The 19,474-nt window shown below is 41.6% G+C and overlaps 1 protein-coding gene across 1 annotated transcript; it reads left to right on the plus strand.

Moving 5' to 3' along the window:
• The first annotated feature begins 9,301 nt into the window (after positions 1 to 9,301).
• LOC115736314 (succinate dehydrogenase [ubiquinone] flavoprotein subunit 1, mitochondrial) lies at positions 9,302 to 16,844 on the plus strand. Its single transcript, XM_030667948.2, has 16 exons — positions 9,302 to 9,511; positions 10,175 to 10,342; positions 11,456 to 11,543; positions 12,112 to 12,258; positions 12,342 to 12,482; positions 13,021 to 13,106; positions 13,183 to 13,275; positions 13,360 to 13,423; positions 13,533 to 13,676; positions 13,879 to 14,066; positions 14,592 to 14,766; positions 14,842 to 15,012; positions 15,380 to 15,449; positions 15,537 to 15,657; positions 15,751 to 15,788; positions 16,337 to 16,844. The coding sequence occupies exons 1-16, from the start codon at positions 9,404 to 9,406 to the stop codon at positions 16,437 to 16,439; spliced, it is 1,905 nt and encodes a 634-aa protein (XP_030523808.1). The 5' UTR covers positions 9,302 to 9,403; the 3' UTR covers positions 16,440 to 16,844.
• Positions 16,845 to 19,474: the final 2,630 nt, after the last annotated feature.

A 19,474-nucleotide genomic window follows, 5' to 3' on the forward strand; every position in this document is an offset into this window, starting at 1 on the left:
GGAGTCAGAATTCGGCTCGGACACACTGTTGGAGGATGTTAATTGTTGGAGTTGCAAGGGTATTCGTTCCAGATATGTTTGAAGGTCAGTAGTAGTGACCTAATTGACAACTTTAGGATCCGTAGCATCATCTTGATGTTCGTAAAGAAAATTGTTGGAGATATGGATTGATTTGTGGTTTGATTTTATACGATTATGTTCCTAGACTAATTGATTCAATCTGTCCACGATTGATTTGTGGAATGAGAAAATATAATCTTGTAGATTTTTTCCTTTTCCTTTCTAGCACTATAAATAGTACTAAGCCCTTGTACATTGAGAGATAGAGAAATACAATACGGTTACAACTCGTTTTATAAACTTCGATGCCCGACATGGTATTAGAGCCATCCTTCCCGGCCTCGCTTCCGCATCCCTAAATTGCCTCCGGTCTGGTTTTCTGTCTTGTCTTTCCAATATCAATTCCGTAAAACAAGGTAGCACCTCGAGTGGAATTTAGTTCTTTTTTTGATATCATGTCTAAGAATCAAGACACCAGTGATCTTTCAAAGGTGGAAAACAGCAACAACTCACCTCAAGATTCGGATCAAATTGTTCCAGCCACAGAGCAATAGTTCTCTATTCAGAACTCTGTCGAAATGGCTCTTGCTTCGATTCATGTTCTCGGTAGGGGTGAACGATTTCTGGTCCGGTCCGGTTCCCATAAAAAAATTGGGAATCGGACCGATGGTCCCTATTCCCACTTTTCGGAACCGTGGATCGAACCGGCCACCCTCGAAACCGAGGACCGGACTAGACCGGACCGTCGGTCCTGTACGGTTCCCAGGCGATTCCGAGGGTTTCCGTTCCACAATTCCGAAAAGTGGCTGCACACTTTGATAGAAGACGCAATCGAGCTCGAGGTCAAGGAAACAAGATTCGGTGTACTACAAGCTCGGCGGAGTCAAGGCCTCTTCAATTGGTAGTTCCGGATCGAACTCGTCGATGACTCGGGACTCGTCTGCATAGCGAGAGAAGTGGAGACCGGACAGTGAGAGATAAGAAAAAAAGTCTGCGGCGCTACGCTGAAGTGAAGCAAAGAAACCCTAAAGGATATAAACCTAAACAATAAGTAAATGTTAGTTTTTTATATATAAAAAAAAAAAAGATCGGTCATGTCCGGTTCTAGGCCCCGGAACCGGGAACCGGACCGCCCGATCACCGATTCCAATTTTAGGAACCAAGAACCGGACCGGATCCCCCTAAAATTGAGAATCGGACCATCGGTCCTCGTCCGGTCCAAGCGGTCTTTTTTGCTCACCCTTAGTTCCTGGGCCGACCCGGTGGACCCCATCCCACCGGAATCCGATCCAAGGATAATGGGTCACCGGGTCAAGTTAAATGTGGGTTCAACAAGGCCCATCCGGAGAGGAAAATATTTTGGGCCCTGGAGTTTAGCCTAGTGGAGATGGGTCAGGTCCCTTCTAGAATAGTGGAGTGGGTTGGACAACCCCGGGTCACAGATTCGGATCTTTTCCATTGGGCTCTGGGATGGATATCTACCCGGCTCCCCAACCCGGATTCTTGCCCTACACCTTTCCAGTGAGCAACGGGCGGCCCGAGCACGGTGACCCACTCTACACGTCGCCGGTTGATAGATCGGAGCTCAAGCTCATTAACATCCAGCTCGCCAAACCGGAGCTCGGGCTCATCAACATCCATCAAGAGAGCCCTCGTCACCAAAGACAAGGACGACTTCCTCGGCAGAGTCGTCCCTTTCCCGACCGACAAGCGCCTACACAAAGATTGGTGGAAGTGCAACCAATTGGTTCGCATTTGGATTGGTAATTGTCTCATCGCCGATGTTGCCACCGGACTTCCACCCAATGAGGATTCAAAAACAATATGGGAAAACATCCGGATCACAGTGGAGAGGAAAATGTGGGCTCAACAAGGTGGGATCACAATGGAGAGGAAAATATGGGCTCACATTTAACTTGACTTCCAGCCAAGTTAAATGTGGGTTAAACAAGGCCCACTTGGAGAGGAAAATATTTTGGGCCCCGGAGTTCAGCCTAGTGGAGATGGGTCGGGTCCCTTCCGGAATAGTGGATCGGGTTGGACAACCCCGAGTCATAGGTCCGGACCTTTTCCATCGGGCTCTCGGATGGATACCTACCCGGCTCCCCAACCTGGATTCTTGCCCTACACCTTTCCAGTGAGCAGCGGGCGACCCGAGCCCGGCGACCCACTCTATACGTTGCCGGCCGACGGACCGGAGCTCAGGCTCATCAACATCTAGCTCGCCGGATCGGAGCTCGGGCTCATTAACATCCATCGGGAGAGCCCTCGTCACCATAGACAAGGACGGCTTCCTCGACAGAGTTTTCCCTTTCTCGATTGACAAGCGCCTACGGCGGCCTTGGTGGAAGTGCAACCAATTGGTTCGCACTTGGATTGGTAATTGTCTCATTGCCGATGTTGCCGCCGGACTTCCACCCACCGAGGATTCAAAAAAAGTATGGGAAAACATTGGCAAAATGTATGGGAGACTAGATCAAGCAAAATTATTCACGATTACTCAGGCCATATCCAAATTAAAACAAGCAAATTTGTCTATTACTAACGTTTTCAATCGGCTCTCAGCATCGTGAAACGAACTCGAAGCCGCCGAAGAACAACTTAAGGGACCCGAGGCTACACACCGACAGTATCGGAGAGAGAGAGAGAGAGAGAGAGAGAGAGAGAGAGAGAAAATTACCCGTTTTTTCCTGTTCTTAAACAAGTCGTACTCATCCTTCTGGTCACGGATCTTGGCGATGGAACCCACACCGATGCTCGGGCGAATCTACCAATTAGCCGTACAAGAAGAAAGCCAGCGGTTGGCCACAACCAAGCATGCAAGGAGAGGGGGGAGTATGGCCCTCATGGCACTCTCGACCGGCAAGTCGTCGCACAGAGGACAGAGAACCAATGGAAATCTCGAGAGTATCGAGCTCCGTAAAGCAGCAAGAAGAGAAGATGGAAACTTTAAGGGACTTCAATCGGACGGCTTGGATTAGAATCAGACGACTACATCCATCCCATTATGCGGTCGAATCGTGTGGCCCTATCGGACCACATCAACTCTAGTTTATAGAGAATTCAACGTTCCTCGTGGTGCCACGTCGGCTCGGAGGTATGGTGGGCAAAACTCCAAACTTAAAGGTAAATACTGTGAATATTGTAAGCGCACGCACCATACTATCGAGACATGCTGGAAATTACATGGAAAACCAAATGACAAAGACAGGAAAGAAAAAGGTTTTTACGCTTACCAGGTGTCAAGACAACGGATTGATGGGGGACATCAAACAATCACCTATGATTAGTACCAGAACATTATGAAAGCCCCGAGTCGGTTGAAAACTAGTGACAAGACCGCAAGTTTTTCAAGTACCTTCCTTTGCAAGACGAATTCAATATCGGTTTATGCATGGGTAATTGATTCAGATGCTAGTGACCACATAGTCTGTGATGAATGATTATTCTCTCATGTTAACAAAAAATTACAATCTCCCATATCAATTCATCTTCCGAACGAGAATGTTATTTATGTCACAAAAATTGGGACTGTGCATTTTAGTCCAGACATCATACTTAAGAATGTCCTATTTATCCCTAATTTTGAATTCAACCTCATGTCTATTTCAAAAACCCGTGAGGATAATTCTTGTCCGCCATATTCAGTTTTGAAAATTGCTTCTTTTAGGACCATTTGATTGGCAAACTAATGGGCTTGGGTAGAGTTACGCGGGGATTATATTTTTGAATCAATACTCCAAGAGATTTTGATTTACTAAATAATGGCATTTCTTGTAGTGCTACCACTAGTAATAAAAATCTTCTTTTTCATCAACGTTTGGGTCATAGTGCTTGCTTTCCTTATAAAAAAAAGTCCAATCTGCCCTCCGGCAAAACAAACTCACGCGGCTTTCCCAAATAGCACATCTCGAGTTACTAGGTCTTTCTCCTTGCTTCATATGGATATCCGGGGTCCTTATCACACTCCAAATCGGGATGGGTCCCGGCTTTTTCTCACCATTGTCAATGATTACACTCGTGCTACTTGGGTGTTCCTCATGCAGTCTAAAAGCTAGACTTTTTCCTATTTGTCGTCTTTCCTATCTTTAATCGGGAATCAATTCAACAAGACCGCACATCGAATTCGTACGGATAATGGGAAGGAATTCCTTCTTGCTGAGTGCACATCTTTATTGTCTTCTCAAGGGATACTTCATGAAAGCTCCTGCACTTACACTCCTCAACGGAATGAGATTGTTGAGCGCAAACATCGACATCTTCTAGAAGTAGCTCGAGCAATCAAATATCAAGCCTCGATTCCAGAAAAATATTGGGGATATTGTGTGGTCACGGCAGCCTATTTGATTAATCGCATGCCAACTAAAATACTTGCTGGGAAAACCCCTTTGGAAATGCTATATGGAAAGCAACCAGAAATAAATCATCTTAAAGTATTTGGCTATTTATGCTCTGCAACAACCGTGGGCTCTTGAGGTAAAATGGATCCCCGTGCTACTAAATGTATTTTCATGGGGTATCCTTCTCTGTAGAAGGGTTATCGTATTATGGAGTTATCCACGGGGCATTTCTTTGTAAGCATTGACGTTATTTTTCATGAAGATATATTCCCATTCAAAGATATTGGATCTTCATCTCGTATCGTCATCGAACATCGTCAATTTTTATCGGAAGAAGATCTATCTATGTATCCTTCATATGTAGTCATTGCACCCGAGTCGTATGTGCCGGTTGTCACAGATTCAGTGCACTAAGACATAATGATACCGGCTATTACTCCCTCGGCATTAACTGAAGATATCCATGAATCTCTTACTCCCTCGGTGTGTTTTCCACCTCGGGTTACTCATGAGGTTGCTTCTCCAATTCCCGAACATAATAAGAATGAGCAACCTCGACGTTCTAGGAGATCTACTCGACCTCCTATGTGGACAAAAGATTACATATGTCCTACCCTGGATTCTTCAAGTACAAAATATCGTACTTCCTCATACGTCTCATTTAGTCGACTATCACTCGAACATCCGTGTTGTATTAGTCGAATTTCTGAAGAGTAGGAACCATCTTCTTATGTTGAGGCAGCATGTGACCCCAAATGGCAGCATGCCATGGAAGCTGAATTAAAAGCCCTTAATGAAAATCACACCTGGGATAGTGTTCCACTACCTCTACATCGAAGCGCGATTAGCTGCAAATGGGTTTACGAGATTAAATTCAAGGCGGATGGATCCATTGAACAATACAAGGTTCGTTTGGTCACCAAAGGATTCACACAACGAGAAGGTTTTGATTACCATGAAACCTTCTCACCGGTTGCCAAAGAGGTCACCGTTCACTCCTTCCTATCCGTTGCGGCCATTCGCAATTGGCTACTACACTAGATGGATGTGAACAATGCTTTTTTACATGAGGATTTAGATGAAGAAATCTCTATGGAACTTCCACGGGGACTACGCGGACAGAGGGAGTCTCAAGTATGTCGTCTCAGTAAATCCCCGTATGGTCTTAAACAAGCTTCCGGACAGTGGTATGCTAAGTTCACTCTTGCTCTTACAAATGCAGGATTTCAGTATTCCAAGCATGATTACGCCCTATTTAAATGGACTGAAGGTGTTTCATCAATTTATTTATTGATTTATGTTGATGATATACTTATCATGGTAAATAATGATTCCGCTATTGGGAAATTCAAAGAGTATTTACACTCTACCTTTCACATCAAAGATTTGGGACCTCCCAAATATTTCCTTGGAATCGAGATAGCTCGAAGTGATAAGAGAATTTGCTTCAATCAGCGTAAATTCATTCAAGAAATTGTTTCGAAAGCGGGGTTATCGGGTTGCAAACCAGCTGTTATACCGATCGAGCAAAAATGCGAGGCCGACAACCCATGAATACGACGCAGGCTCATCTTCATCTATCAAAGATCCATTACTTAAGGACTCGTCGGGGTATCAGAGACTTGTTGGGAAGTTAATATATTTTACCATGACAAGGCCTAATATATGCTATGCAATGATTATGCTCGATCAATTCATGCATAAACCGAAGCAATCACACATGAATGCGGCGCTGAAGGTTGTCAAATATCTAAAAGGATGTCCAAGACTTGGTATTTTCTTGTCCCATGATTGTAACATGAGGATTGTCATCCTTTTGTGATACATATTATGCTACTTGCCCCATGACCGGAAGATCTATTACTTGGTTTTTGTATTAAGTGGGGAAGTCATTGATATCATGGAAGACAAAGAAACAGTCAACCGTATCACTATCATCAACCGAATTAGAATATCGAGCCATGGCAAAGACTGTTTGAGAAATAGTTTGGATACGGGAACTACTCTTGGACCTTGGAATACAAATAGATGGACAGAGTGAGTTATTTTGTGACAATGATGCTGCTTTTAAGTTAGCAGGAAATCATTCTTTCACGAAAGAACGAAACATATAGAAGTAGATTGTCGTTTCACTCGAGATAAAATTCGAGAAGGGATCATTGTGACTACGGGAATCGGAAGCGAAGAACAACCCGCTGATATTTTCACCAAACCGTTATGCCCGAGACGACATTCATACCTTTTGAGCAAGCTTGGCATCCTTGACATATATAGGCCACCGGCTTGAAGGAGAGTGTTGGAGATATGGATTAATTTATGCTTTGATTTGATACGATTATGTTCTAGACTAATTGATTCAATATGTCCATGATTGATTTGTGGAATGAGAAAATATAATCTTGTAGATTTTTTCCTTTTTCCTTTCTAGCACTATAAATAGTGCTAAGCCCTTGTACATTGAGAGATGGAGAAATACAACACAGTTACAACTCCTTTTATAAACTTCGATTCCCGACAAAAATCTCATAGACTTCGCAGTCTCAAAATATGAAAAAATCCCATAGATCCGAGGACCCATTGAGTTAATAATCCACGACATAACAAGATTGTCAGTATCTTGCCACTCGGCATATATGAGGATCGGTGATAGGAAGGGGTTTGATCAAGCCATTAACATGCCCCAACTTTGATCTACCTCCAAAAGCGATTGCAATTGCCCGAGACCAGGGGAGGTAGGGGGGTGAGTCGAGTGCTCATTTATAATCGAGCCATAACGACCCAAATCGGTGGTAACAGAGGTGCTAGCCATTGTGCAAAACAAACAAAAACGAGAGAACTTAAGCGATTATAAAGATTTGACCAAAAAAACTGATTATAAAGATGGGGTGCAACAGCCAATGAAGCAGCAAGAAGCATAGGAGCTTGAGATCGGATTGGCATTTTTCATGATAAAATTACGACACGACTCGATTAATTATAGAGCTCGAACACGGACCATCGTTCCCCCAATAACGTGACACAAGCAATTTAGTGGGAGGATTGATTAACTGCCATTTAGTCATGGTCGAAGCGGGTCCTAGAGAGGACTCTCCTTTTTGGGGTAGAGAGTAGGGGCGAGCATGGGCCGGGTGGGCTGAGTTTAGACCTAAACCCCGAAACCGACCATGTTATAACCGGTTCCCAATTTTTGGAACCGAGAACGGACCATGTTTGTCTTGGAACCTGTTTTGGAACCGACCTTATTTTTCGATCCGACTCCGTGGTCTACCCGAGAACCCGTTTTCTTTTTTTTTTTTTTCCATCAAAATAATATGAGTATAGATAAAATGAGCAATAAAAGTTATAATTCACCAAAAGCAACAATCCAAAATATAATAATAGATAACAATATGATCCGCCAAAAGCAACAAACCCTCATATGAAAAATAAAAGTTACAATCCACCAAAAGCAACAATGATCCTCCAAAACGCTAAATTAACAAAGTGCAAGTCTTCCAACCGCACTTCAATTTTCGTTGTTCCCATTAAAAAAAGAACTGAAATTGTAGGGTCCAAGTAACATGCTAGAAGACACTACATTAAGCATGCATGAACCAGCACCGGAAAAACTCAAAGGACAAGCAACACTAGGCTGAGAGGAGATGAGGGCCGTGAGGCAACCAAAGGGCAAGCGACACTGGACTGGACACTAGGGGTTTTTTTTTTAAAAGTAACTAAAAACCGGTTCTAAAATCGATACGGGTGAGTCTTCACCTAGAACCGAGAACCGGACCGGTTTCAATTGGTTCCCAAAAATTAGAACCAGTTCTCGGACTGGTTTGGGTAAGAATCGATTCCCGATCCTATATTATGGGTGAGCCGATCCAGGTTCCGGGTAAATCCAGTCTTGTTGCACACCCCTAGTAGCTAGCGGTAACGACAAATGCCACGTGGCCAAGTTCTCCATCCGAAAACTACGTTGTGGCTACGAAAGCATCAACGTCTTACGTAAGACCAGCGTCCCTCGCTTTCATTGGACGACCATCGCTGTTCTAGAAGACCTGAGTTTCGTGTCTTCATTTGTGCCTTTAGAAATCTCTTCGTTACAAGAATGATAACTCCGATGGGCATGGGGTCCAAGGGAAAAAATTCAATAAGTATTTCGGATTTTTCCGGTTTTCTACTCTCACAAAGCAAAAATTCAATGCCATGGCCAACCCAAATGTCACAGTCCTTTTTTTTTTTTTCAAATAACAAATTGTCACAAATTGAACATTAAGAGCGTGACATAAGTACTGCTTGTCCGAAATTCACTATTTTTCACAAGGGCGTGACATGGAAAATTCTAATGGTATATATCATAATTGACTTCGAGTTTCAAAATCATCAAGTTCATAGAAAATAAGAACCAGTAATGATAGCGGATATCGATGGTCGACTAATTTCAATTAGCAGTTGTTATTAATCCAGCTATGCATCATTACATGATGGAAAACGGCACTAATGAATCTTAAACTCCGATCCAATTTTTTTTTATTATAAAATTTCTAATTTGTTAAACATAGTTCTAGAACTATTCCTAAAATATCCGATCTAGTCCTCGATACCCAGGACAGGTTGTTTTACAATACACCTCATAATTTCTTTTTTTTTCTTTTTCTTTTTCTTTTCTCTTTACTTTTTCTTTTCTTTTTTTTCGATAAATTCTCTCTCGCTCTCATTCCAGCTCAACATTTTATTTTTGGCCAAAGTACCAACTCAAATTGGTATTTTCTTCCTTTCTTTCTCATCCTTCGTTTTTGCCCCCTAAAATTAGAACAAAAACCATAACAGCATTTAGTCACTTCCTCTTCTCCAACTCGCCACCCTTTTTTTCCGCAAAATCCCAGTCGCATCTCTAGCAGTAGCACAGCCAAAAACTCAGATACATCCCATCCTTAAAAGAAGCCGCACCCAAATCCTCGTCGCCTGCCAGCCCAAAGACCGCACCGGAGTGAGGTGGGTTCCACGCCGCAGCGGACGAGATGTGGCGGTGCATTGCTCGCGGCCTCAGCGCTCCTTCCGCGTCCCCGCGATCCGCCACCGGCGAATCTATCCGATCTCACATTTCCAGATTGTTCTCCACCGAATCGGTAACCTGCTCCCCCCTCCCCCCCCTCTGCGCAGCTCTCCCGCTTCGTTTCTCGGATTCCTGGTGTTGCTTCTGGCAATCTGGTGGTCGTGGAAGCTGGATTGCGATTATATGTTTTGGTTTGGGATTGATCCTGTTTGATTCGGTTTGATTGGTTTTGAGCTGATTTTGGAGCTTGGCGCTGCTTCACCTGGAGATGTTGACCGTTGTCCGTGTTTGGTTGCTGGAGAAGCTGTAGGAGTGGGTAATAGTGGTTCTTGGTGTTAGGGTTTTGGGTTTTTCTGAAGGAGCTGGTTTCGTTTTGGATTTAGCTAATTGGGAGTAGTTGGATATCTTTTCAAGTTTCTAGTATCTTCCTGAGTGGTTAATGCGGTTTGTCAGGAGCAGCATGGAATCCGATTTGAGGGTTTTTCTTGTTCCTTGGTGTCATCTACCCTTTCGAGAGTTATAGATTGGTGTTTTCTAGGTTTTAAATACAATAACAAACAAATGCTCTAGCTTTTTGCCGTTTTGGGTTTTCAAGGAGAACGAATTTCTCCCTCTAAGTATTGAGTTGAAATTTTCTTCTTTTCATGCTTTATTTTCTGTTGCCGAAGTTAATCGATTGCAGCATAATCTTGATTGTCTCTGGGCGGTAAGAATAGTCTTTCACTTTTTGTTGCAGACTACCGGTCGATCACCGTACACCATAGTCGACCATACATACGATGCCCTCGTTGTAGGAGCAGGAGGTGCAGGGTTGAGAGCAGCCATTGGACTCTCTGAACATGGTTTTAACACTGCTTGTATCACCAAGCTCTTTCCAACCCGGTCACACACTGTTGCTGCTCAGGTGTGAAGAACTCCAGCTTTCATTATGTTGCTGATTATACATGACAATGGACAGATATTATCAACAGTGCTCTGTAATGCTTTTAACATCAAGTTGCTTAGTTGTTTCTTTTGACCTTTTGACGACATAATGGCATCATGCTTGCTGATGCCATGCATTAGAATGAATAGATTGAGAATCTTAGGTCCTACTATGTGATGAAAATCGATAATGCACGAACCATGAAAACTTGTAATGCTGTATCCTAGAAGCCATGGATGCAGAAGAACTAGGTAAGACGTTGATACTATAACGTCGCTTGCTTTTGGCTTGGCTCATGGCTCTTAGTTCAATAAACTATAAAACATTTAAATGACTAAATGCCATGACCTAGATGTTCTTAAAAATTTGATGTTTTAAGATTTAGGTCGTATCTGATTTGGCTTTTTCATTTTGCTTAATCAAAATATTGTGACTCACACACTTTGACTTTTTTAATCCAAGACATCTGAAAATTTCACAATAGAAAATGGCCACACGTAAATTCACATATACATATTTAATAACTTGTGGAAGTTTAGATGATGTTTTAAATTTTGGCGGCAACTTTTTGCTTTTGCTTAATACCAACAAAGAGGCTCTATTATTAATTATAAGCCACAGTCTATAATGCAATGAAGTGAGACTCCGAATGCCAAAAATTATGTTAATGTCCAAGGTTTACAGCCAAATTTGAACGCCTTAACCACTCTTCAACTTATTTAAAGAGTCTGTGAGATGTTGATCGCGTGTGATAATTTGTGTGATACAATTATCTATTCTAATAGGTGCTTTCTATGTCTTAGCTGTCATCCTAATAAAGATTTGTTTTAGGGGTTGTGTAAACTCAATGGATCCTTCCAACCTAATTGATGAGCACTTTTATACTCTTCAGCTCTGTCAATGTGATTTTTTTTTTTTTTTTTGTATTTTCAACTTTTCTCTTAGCCTATGCATTTTCTTTGTTTTGTTTTTCTCCCTATTGTCCTCATGAACCTTTATGTTGATTTTTCTTGCATCTACTTTTTCTTACCTTCTTAAATTGTTTGGATAGCTTGGACTTTCCTTAGTACCTAAAGGGAAAACTCTTCACAGGGTGGTATAAATGCTGCACTGGGCAACATGACTGAAGATGACTGGAGGTGGCACATGTATGACACTGTTAAGGGGAGCGACTGGTTAGGTAGGCTTTTCACGGTCGGGTTTTAGTTTGTTTTGTTTTATTACTGTTCAGTTGACAATGGACCACAGAGGCATGAATACCTTATAATTTGTCTTCAGTTTAATTTGTACCGCCATTTATTAGATGCTTTTGACAATCTCGAGATAAACACCTGTCTTATCAAAAATCGAACTCGTGGCTGTTCTCCTCTATTTGTCTGCAACGGGAGGATAGGCATGGTTTTAAACTGGCAAAGATCCCTTTATACAACACAGACATGGGGTCAGTGTCCTAACAGTTGATCATTTAACTTTTTTGCCAAAATAAAAGAATTATATATTCTACCTTTAAGAAAACAACAAAAAGATTTGACATGTTTGCAATTTTAAATGACCTTGAAAGTCCCTATGTCAAGGTCTTTAACAGTTGGGGGTGTTAGGTTTGAAGGAAGTCAAGTCTTAAATGCCATGTAAAAAGATAAAAGTAAACGGCACTTCGAACGGACTATAGACTCTAGTGAAAGCTACTGTGCTATTAGATTCTTAGTGTTTATGTTGTGCAGTATTTAGTCAATGTTGAGTCCGTGTAGGTGATCAAGATGCAATTCAATACATGTGTAGAGAGGCACCAAAAGCAGTGATTGAGCTTGAGAATTATGGCCTGCCATTTTCTCGAACTGAAGATGGAAAAATATATCAGCGTGCATTTGGCGGCCAAAGCCTTAATTTTGGAAAAGGTAAGGGATGGATGCAGAATGGAAGTAGTTGCAATTAATGCAAAATATAACTCACCTCAAACTCTATTTTGCCTTTACCACAGGTGGACAGGCTTACCGTTGTGCATGTGCAGCTGACAGAACTGGGCATGCATTGTTGCACACCCTTTATGGCCAAGCTATGAAACATAATACACAGTTCTTCGTCGAATATTTTGCCTTGGATCTAATTATGAGTAGTGATGGTGAGTCAATGCATTATGGGACCTTCGTCAAGTTACAATATGCAGCTTAGTGAAAATTAGATGAAGTAGCTTGGAGTTATGAGCGTGATTAGCTTGGAATGATCTGGAGATTCATTGAGCTACTGCATTATTTTTAAGAAAGATGTTAGAGGAGGTGGTAATAAAATTGCGTACCAAATGGTGTTAATTGAAATGTTAGCCAGCAGTTTTGCATGGTATATGAACGGGTTTCAGTCCTTTACAAAACAAAAGTGACTAAGGTTCTGGTTTTCGACTTCTGAAGTAGGTTAGATCTGCTTAAAAATGAAAGATCTGATCCTTTCACTGGGTGAACCTATTACTTGAATTTTTCAGTTAGTAGGATTTTGGTTTCTCCTCTGTTGTTCTTTGTGTAAAAAGGCTGCAGTAGTTTATAGGTTTTCTCATCCATTGCTGTGGACCTGTTGTTTTGCTATTTGCATGTCTTCTTGTGAAATTGTGAAGACAGTAACTTTGAAAGGATGAGCCGAGTGGATTTGTTCTTGAAATTCTTATTCAGGCAGTTGTCAAGGAGTGATTGCTCTGAATATGGAAGACGGGACAATACATCGGTTCCAGGCCGCTTCAACGATTCTGGCCACAGGGGTACCATGTCAAACTTATGATATCTTTTTGATAGGAAAGCATGTAGATTTCTTCACTTCTTATTCTGATTCTTCAGGGCTATGGTAGAACCTACTTTTCTGCAACATCAGCTCATACGTGCACGGGAGATGGCAATGCTATGGTTGCAAGGGCTGGACTTCCCCTTGAAGTCTGTTTTCTGCCTTCCCTACCTGAGATTGGTCTTCCATACAACCTCTCTACTTCTTTGTTATTTAACATTATCTTTTTACAGGATTTAGAGTTTGTGCAATTTCACCCCACTGGAATATATGGTGCCGGATGCCTCATAACTGAAGGTTTCTTGCCATTTATGTGAATTTGAGTGGCATAAATTTCACATAAAATGCTTTTTTCAGCTTTACTGATTAGCTTGTGTTTTCTTACTCATTCATTATTGTGATGTAGGTTCACGAGGAGAGGGTGGTATCCTTCGAAATAGTGAGGGTGAAAGGTTCATGGAACGGTATGCCCCTACAGCCAAGGATCTTGCGTCAAGGGATGTTGTCTCACGATCAATGACCATGGAGATACGTGAAGGACGTGGTGTAGGTACGTTATGCTCTAATTAAATTGGCTCACGAATTTTAGTTAAGATTGTCAACACCCTGGTTTTCGTTATTCTTTAATTTTTTTTACTTTGCCGTGAAGATCCTTATGTTCATATATTTCAGAGCCCTTTTGCACCTTTTGCAATGAACATGTACGTGAATAATAGTCCCATTTGCTATGAAAATTGCTGTTAATTTTTCAGGACCTCATAAGGACCATATATATCTTCATCTGAATCATTTACCTCCCGAAGTATTGAAGGAGAGACTTCCCGGTATCTCTGAAACTGCTGCTATCTTTGCTGGAGTGGACGTGACAAAAGAGCCCATCCCTGTCCTACCCACCGTGCATTACAATATGGGTGGTATCCCCACAAATTATCATGGAGAGGTAAGTGATATCTCATATTGATGAGACTCTATGGATTACTTGATTACTGATCAGTGTTATCCTAATGATATCATAGAAAAGCTCTTGGCGATGCACTGTCTTCAGTGAGTTTGACAGGTGAAGTTAAAAATGACGTTTTAGGAGGTCATTCTAAAAGCTCTGATAATTTTTTGGGCAATTTAATGAGCAGGACAGTTTCGATTATAAATTATTTGAAGTGGTCCTTAGTCATAGTTTTATGCAAACTAGTATTATCAAACATTTTGATGTTTCATGCATTCAAAATGCAAAAATACAAGGATATGAACAGATTTTTGATGGGATAGGATGTCAGGCGAACAATGAATGACTCCAGACATAATGTGCTGTTTAGGAGAAGTCACTGTGTTACATTCAGGGTTTAAAGTGGATGAATAATGACTTTCGATAACTTACCCCCATCAGTTGTTAATTTTCCACCACTATGTGAACTTATATTACATTAACCCTGTTGCTGTTTGCTGATTTGCACTCTTTGAACCGTAGGTTGTCACAATCAAAGGTGACGATCCAGATGCAGTTGTTCCTGGACTCATGGCTGCTGGAGAGGCAGCCTGTGCATCTGTTCATGGTGCTAATCGGCTTGGTGCAAATTCTCTTCTTGATATTGTTGTGTTTGGGAGAGCTTGTGCTAACAGAGTTGCCGAAATACGTAGGCCAGGCAAGTTTAATCTTCAGATTATGTGAGAGAACATGGTAAATATGTTAGACAAATAACTTGACTATGAATTTGCAGGGGAGAAACAAAAGCCTTTGGAAAAGGATGCTGCTGAGAAGACTATTGCATGGCTGGATAAGATCAGAAATTCAAATGGCTCACTTCCGACGTCTAAAATTCGGTTGAATATGCAACGAGTTATGCAAAATAATGCTGCTGTCTTCCGTACTCAAGAAACTTTGGAAGAAGGTAAGCAAATTCTTTTTGGAGATAAAAGCATTGTATGCAAACCGAGCTCTCTTTTATCATGCTATTCTAAGATTTGCTGGGAAAGGGCTTTAGAACTTCAAAGATTTCTCTTCTTGACTGTGTTGAGATAGCCAATATTAATATACCATTGGTTTTATAAGCATTGTCTTTGAATGGTTATGAAGAGGAGATAATTTCAGGATTCCAGTTGGCTGTGTTCTACTTAAAATTGAAATGTAAACTGGAAATAAGGTTCTTGCGTGGGCCCTTTGATTGTGCTGCCTCTGCAGTCTATTTCTTAGGCTACATTCTCTAATCTATGACTCTGTAATTGCCGCCTTAATGGTATGCTTTCTGATTGTTCCAGGTTGTCACTTAATCGACAAGGCGTGGGAAAGCTTCCATGATGTGCAATTGAAAGACCGTAGTGTGATATGGTAGAGATTACCTATCATCGTTTCGTGAACAAATGTTTCTTGTGGTTCTACCTTTTGGAATAATCTTGAGGTTAAATTCTTTTATAGGAACTCAGACTTGATTGAGACTCTGGAGTTGGAAAACCTTCTGATAAATGCCTGTATCACCATGCATTCTGCTGAAGCCAGGAAAGAGAGCAGAGGAGCCCATGCCCGTGAAGACTTTACGGTGAGCTCTCTTTCGATCTTCTACAGGATGCTCATCTTCTCCTCCCAACGTTTTTTTTTTTTTCAAATAAAGTGAGCTCAACTGCTTTTGCAGAAAAGAGATGATGAAAACTGGATGAAGCACACTTTGGGGTAAGTCATCTTTTTTCATCTTGGAAAATTATTTTCCTCATTATATAGCATCTTATTTCTCTCAGTTAATGCGTTACTGCATCCATCTTAAAGATTGGGTTTGAATGAAACTGTGGACATTGGATCATTGACCTATTGAGTTGACCCCCGGCACCTTAAGTGTGGTGACTTTATCCACACACTTAGTTTAGTGAAATAATTCTCTATGCTGTTTACCGTAATTTATATCTATTTTGGCCTCTCTTTTTTCTCCCTTCATAATTTCAATTCTTATAGGGTGGAATCTAGGCGTCAAAGGCTCGTGGAGCTACTTTCATCTGTTTACTTAAACACATAATTCAACTCTAGAAACATGGATGAAAGTACCTGTCATGGAGCTTGTTGTTTCTTTCGACTTATAATTTAACCTTTGGCTGGATGCTTTTTCCATCTCCTTATAATCATGAGTTGTTGGGCAAAAAGAGCAGAATAATCTACTGGTGCTAGTCTCTCTTGATGTACCTTTGCTGTGCTCTCCTGATTGCAGCCTCTTCATATTTAACTTGCAGGTTCTGGGAAAACGAGAAGGTCCGGCTAGATTACAGACCAGTTCATATGAATACGTTGGACGATGAGATCGAGCCATTCCCACCTAAAGCTCGAGTGTACTGATACAGGCAACAGAGATTTGGGTGGTGGTTGGTGGCCAGAGAATGCTCATATGGACGAATAACATGCAAGGACATTAGTAGATGGCAATAAATTCCTTCTGATTCAGCATTTCTGCAACAACTGTCGCATTCTTCAGTTTTGCCAGATTAAGTTCTGCGTCTGCACAAGGAGGCAAATATTTATCTTTGGTGATGGTCTGACATGGGTTGTTTCTCCGTAGCCATCTTTACCCCTTCTAATATTGTTGGTGCTCGTTTGAAATTGCAGGCCCATGAAAATAAGCATTTGTATTTGGTAAGTTAAGAATGTCAATTTTCGTAGTTATTTGCATGTTTACTATCTGCGCTGGAATGGCCGTAAATTCAAGTAAGAAGGTGCACTTTGGGATGTGTCGTATTATCGTAAGTTGGCGATTCCTTTTCTGTGGCGCGCATAGGTTGTTGCCGGCAGTGAGGTATTATGGTTGCTCTCGTAAAACTCTTGCATGTTTCCTCAGCCATGATGGACGCATCCTATTGTGTTCTGAGATGCTTTGCGAAAGCTTTTGCACTGAGGTTCTATTGTATTGAGCACTATAGAGGACAGAAATTTCCTCTTTCGTGCCCTCCTTGTAATTGAACCAAATCAATAAAGTTTTAAATTCGTCTCAAATATGACTCGAATTCAAGAAAACCCGAATTTGCATACTCTAGGCATTTATTAAGTTCGAATTCGACTCGAAAGAGACTGTTGAGAGGTAAAAGCTAGTTGAAACTCTAGTTCAAGTTGAATTTCCACCGGTCCCTCCGTTTCGTTTTGGTGTTCTTCTGATTCTTTAAAGCTGCCTGAGGCTCTCCACAAATAAGCTCATTTCTGGCTCGTTTTCTCTAGCTCACGGATTGCAGCCGGCCCAAAGATTGTGATTAGAGAGATGTCGACTAGCAGTCTATTTATCAGGAGTTGATCTGTTCTATGCCATTGTTGTACGTTTGCAACATGCGAACTTTTGTCTAGGGTCTTAGTCAACCAAATCACATGGCTATAGTAGGGTTAATCCCATTCTTTCATGTCGATTTCCAAGTTCTTAATACCAAAAGTAAAAAAGTTTGAAAGAGAAAAATCCGAGTCAGTCCGTGCCTGTCAAGTACCCTTTTGGCCTATTAGTCTTGTGAGTTCATAGCATCGCAATTACAGCTGCGTCTGTTTAGAAGAATCAAATTTTTCATTTTTGTTCGCGTCGAAAATTGTAAAAATTGTTTGATTACTGAAAAATGATAAAGTAGGATATATTATATATATTCTCTCTGAAATTAACAATCTTTTAAATTACCCTTGCTATGATATCCCCCTATCTACTTTCGTGAAGGGCAAATAGTCGAATTCGGAAAGGAATCCGAACGGAAATTCCTCCTGACGAGCCGTGGCAAAAGATCCAAGATAAAAGCAAAATGAAAGTCGAAATATCAGGCGTTGTCCTAATAGAATTAAAAGGAGAGGCCGAGGTCCATTTTGTAGGTGCAAAAAAAAAAAAAAAATACATCTCTCTCGATGCGGTAAAAGATGAGATTTGAGAAGATGACAGTGTTATGAATTACAAAACACATATAACAATAATAGTGGGACTCGCCTTTGATCTTAGCATGCCTAACATAATTCATCGTAATATTATCAAATTGTCATGATAGCGGCGCCCCTAAAACATTCTAGCCCGACAGGGGACAAGAATGGAGACACCGGGATCAGAAGGGCACGAGGAATCAAACTGGCCGATGATCGTCCTCATGACTGGTGACCACGTCCTGACTGTAAGAAAACAATCACGTTGAAAACCACACCAGGAGAGAGAGACAGAGAGATGAGAGAGAGATCAAATTTTGAGGAGGAGGGGATGGATGGGATACCACGTACATCTCCCACCACCGAAGTAATGTCTTTTCTCCATCGGAGGGATGTCCAAAGGACCCCCCCGGCTGCTGTCGCTGTTTCCTTTTTCCTTCTTTGGTTTTGCTGCTGTCTTGTCGTCCAAGGTCAATGGTATAATATTTGCTCCCATAGACTATCGCTGCCCGCCTCGCACTCGATTGCAATGTTTGACCCCCGACCAGCCGTTGTTGTTGTTGTTCGTCGCTCGTACGCATGGCCCTTTTCGATTGGCAACTACAAACCCAAAGTCCCGATTCACATGATACGTATTTCGACTGATTTAGACGTTGAATTCGGTGCGCGCTCGGTCGCATCGTGCCGTGTTTTCGTTGTCTGCCAGCTAGCTTTCGAGACCCCCCTAAATCAGGAGCGAACAAAAAGAGTCGACCGGATCGAAAACTGTCCGGATTGAGAGATTCGATCCGATCTTAAGGATGCCAATCCTATTTCTAGTTTCATAAAATTGAAACCGATAACTTTCGCCCCAGTTCTCAATCCCAATGGTGGAATCGCCCGGACCGAAACCACTATTATTTTTAATTCTAATTTTATTTCTTAATTATTATGGGTACTTCTACATAGGATCGTGGAACGAAAGTGACTCGATTCAGTGCTTTCTCAAGTATGAATCCATGCAAAGATGGTGGACTAAGCAAGCACGGTCAGGCTCTCACGATTTGAGAAGCATCTTTTGAAGCAATTCGAATTTTTTTGCAGGTAAGGAGAAGTGACATCCAACCTTGCCTTGATTGACAAAAGGGTGTGTTCACTTTAACTGCAACAAACATAAAGAATATGTGAATATGTGTTTCAAGCAAATGTGACCAGTTTTAGGCTCCTCCAGTCCAGTCCTTGTTCGGGATGGGAGTTGGATCGCTCGAGAATCGATCAATCACCCCTAACCCCAACCCCCTGCTCCCTTTTTCTTTTTTTCTTTACTAGCATAACAAATTTTTGAAAGAGTAGACCCCATAATAATTCCTAATCAATTCTTTTTTTTTTATGATCCAAAACAGACGGTTAATCTCACAGCGGATTGAAGATAAGGATATCGGACTCGGTGTGTTCGGGGTCTTTTTTTGTTAATCGGTTTTGGGTATGTATAAGATTGCATTATCGGGAATCTGAGATTG

This window comes from Rhodamnia argentea, chromosome 11 (genome assembly GCF_020921035.1).
Source record: "Rhodamnia argentea isolate NSW1041297 chromosome 11, ASM2092103v1, whole genome shotgun sequence".
NCBI lineage: Eukaryota > Viridiplantae > Streptophyta > Magnoliopsida > Myrtales > Myrtaceae > Rhodamnia > Rhodamnia argentea.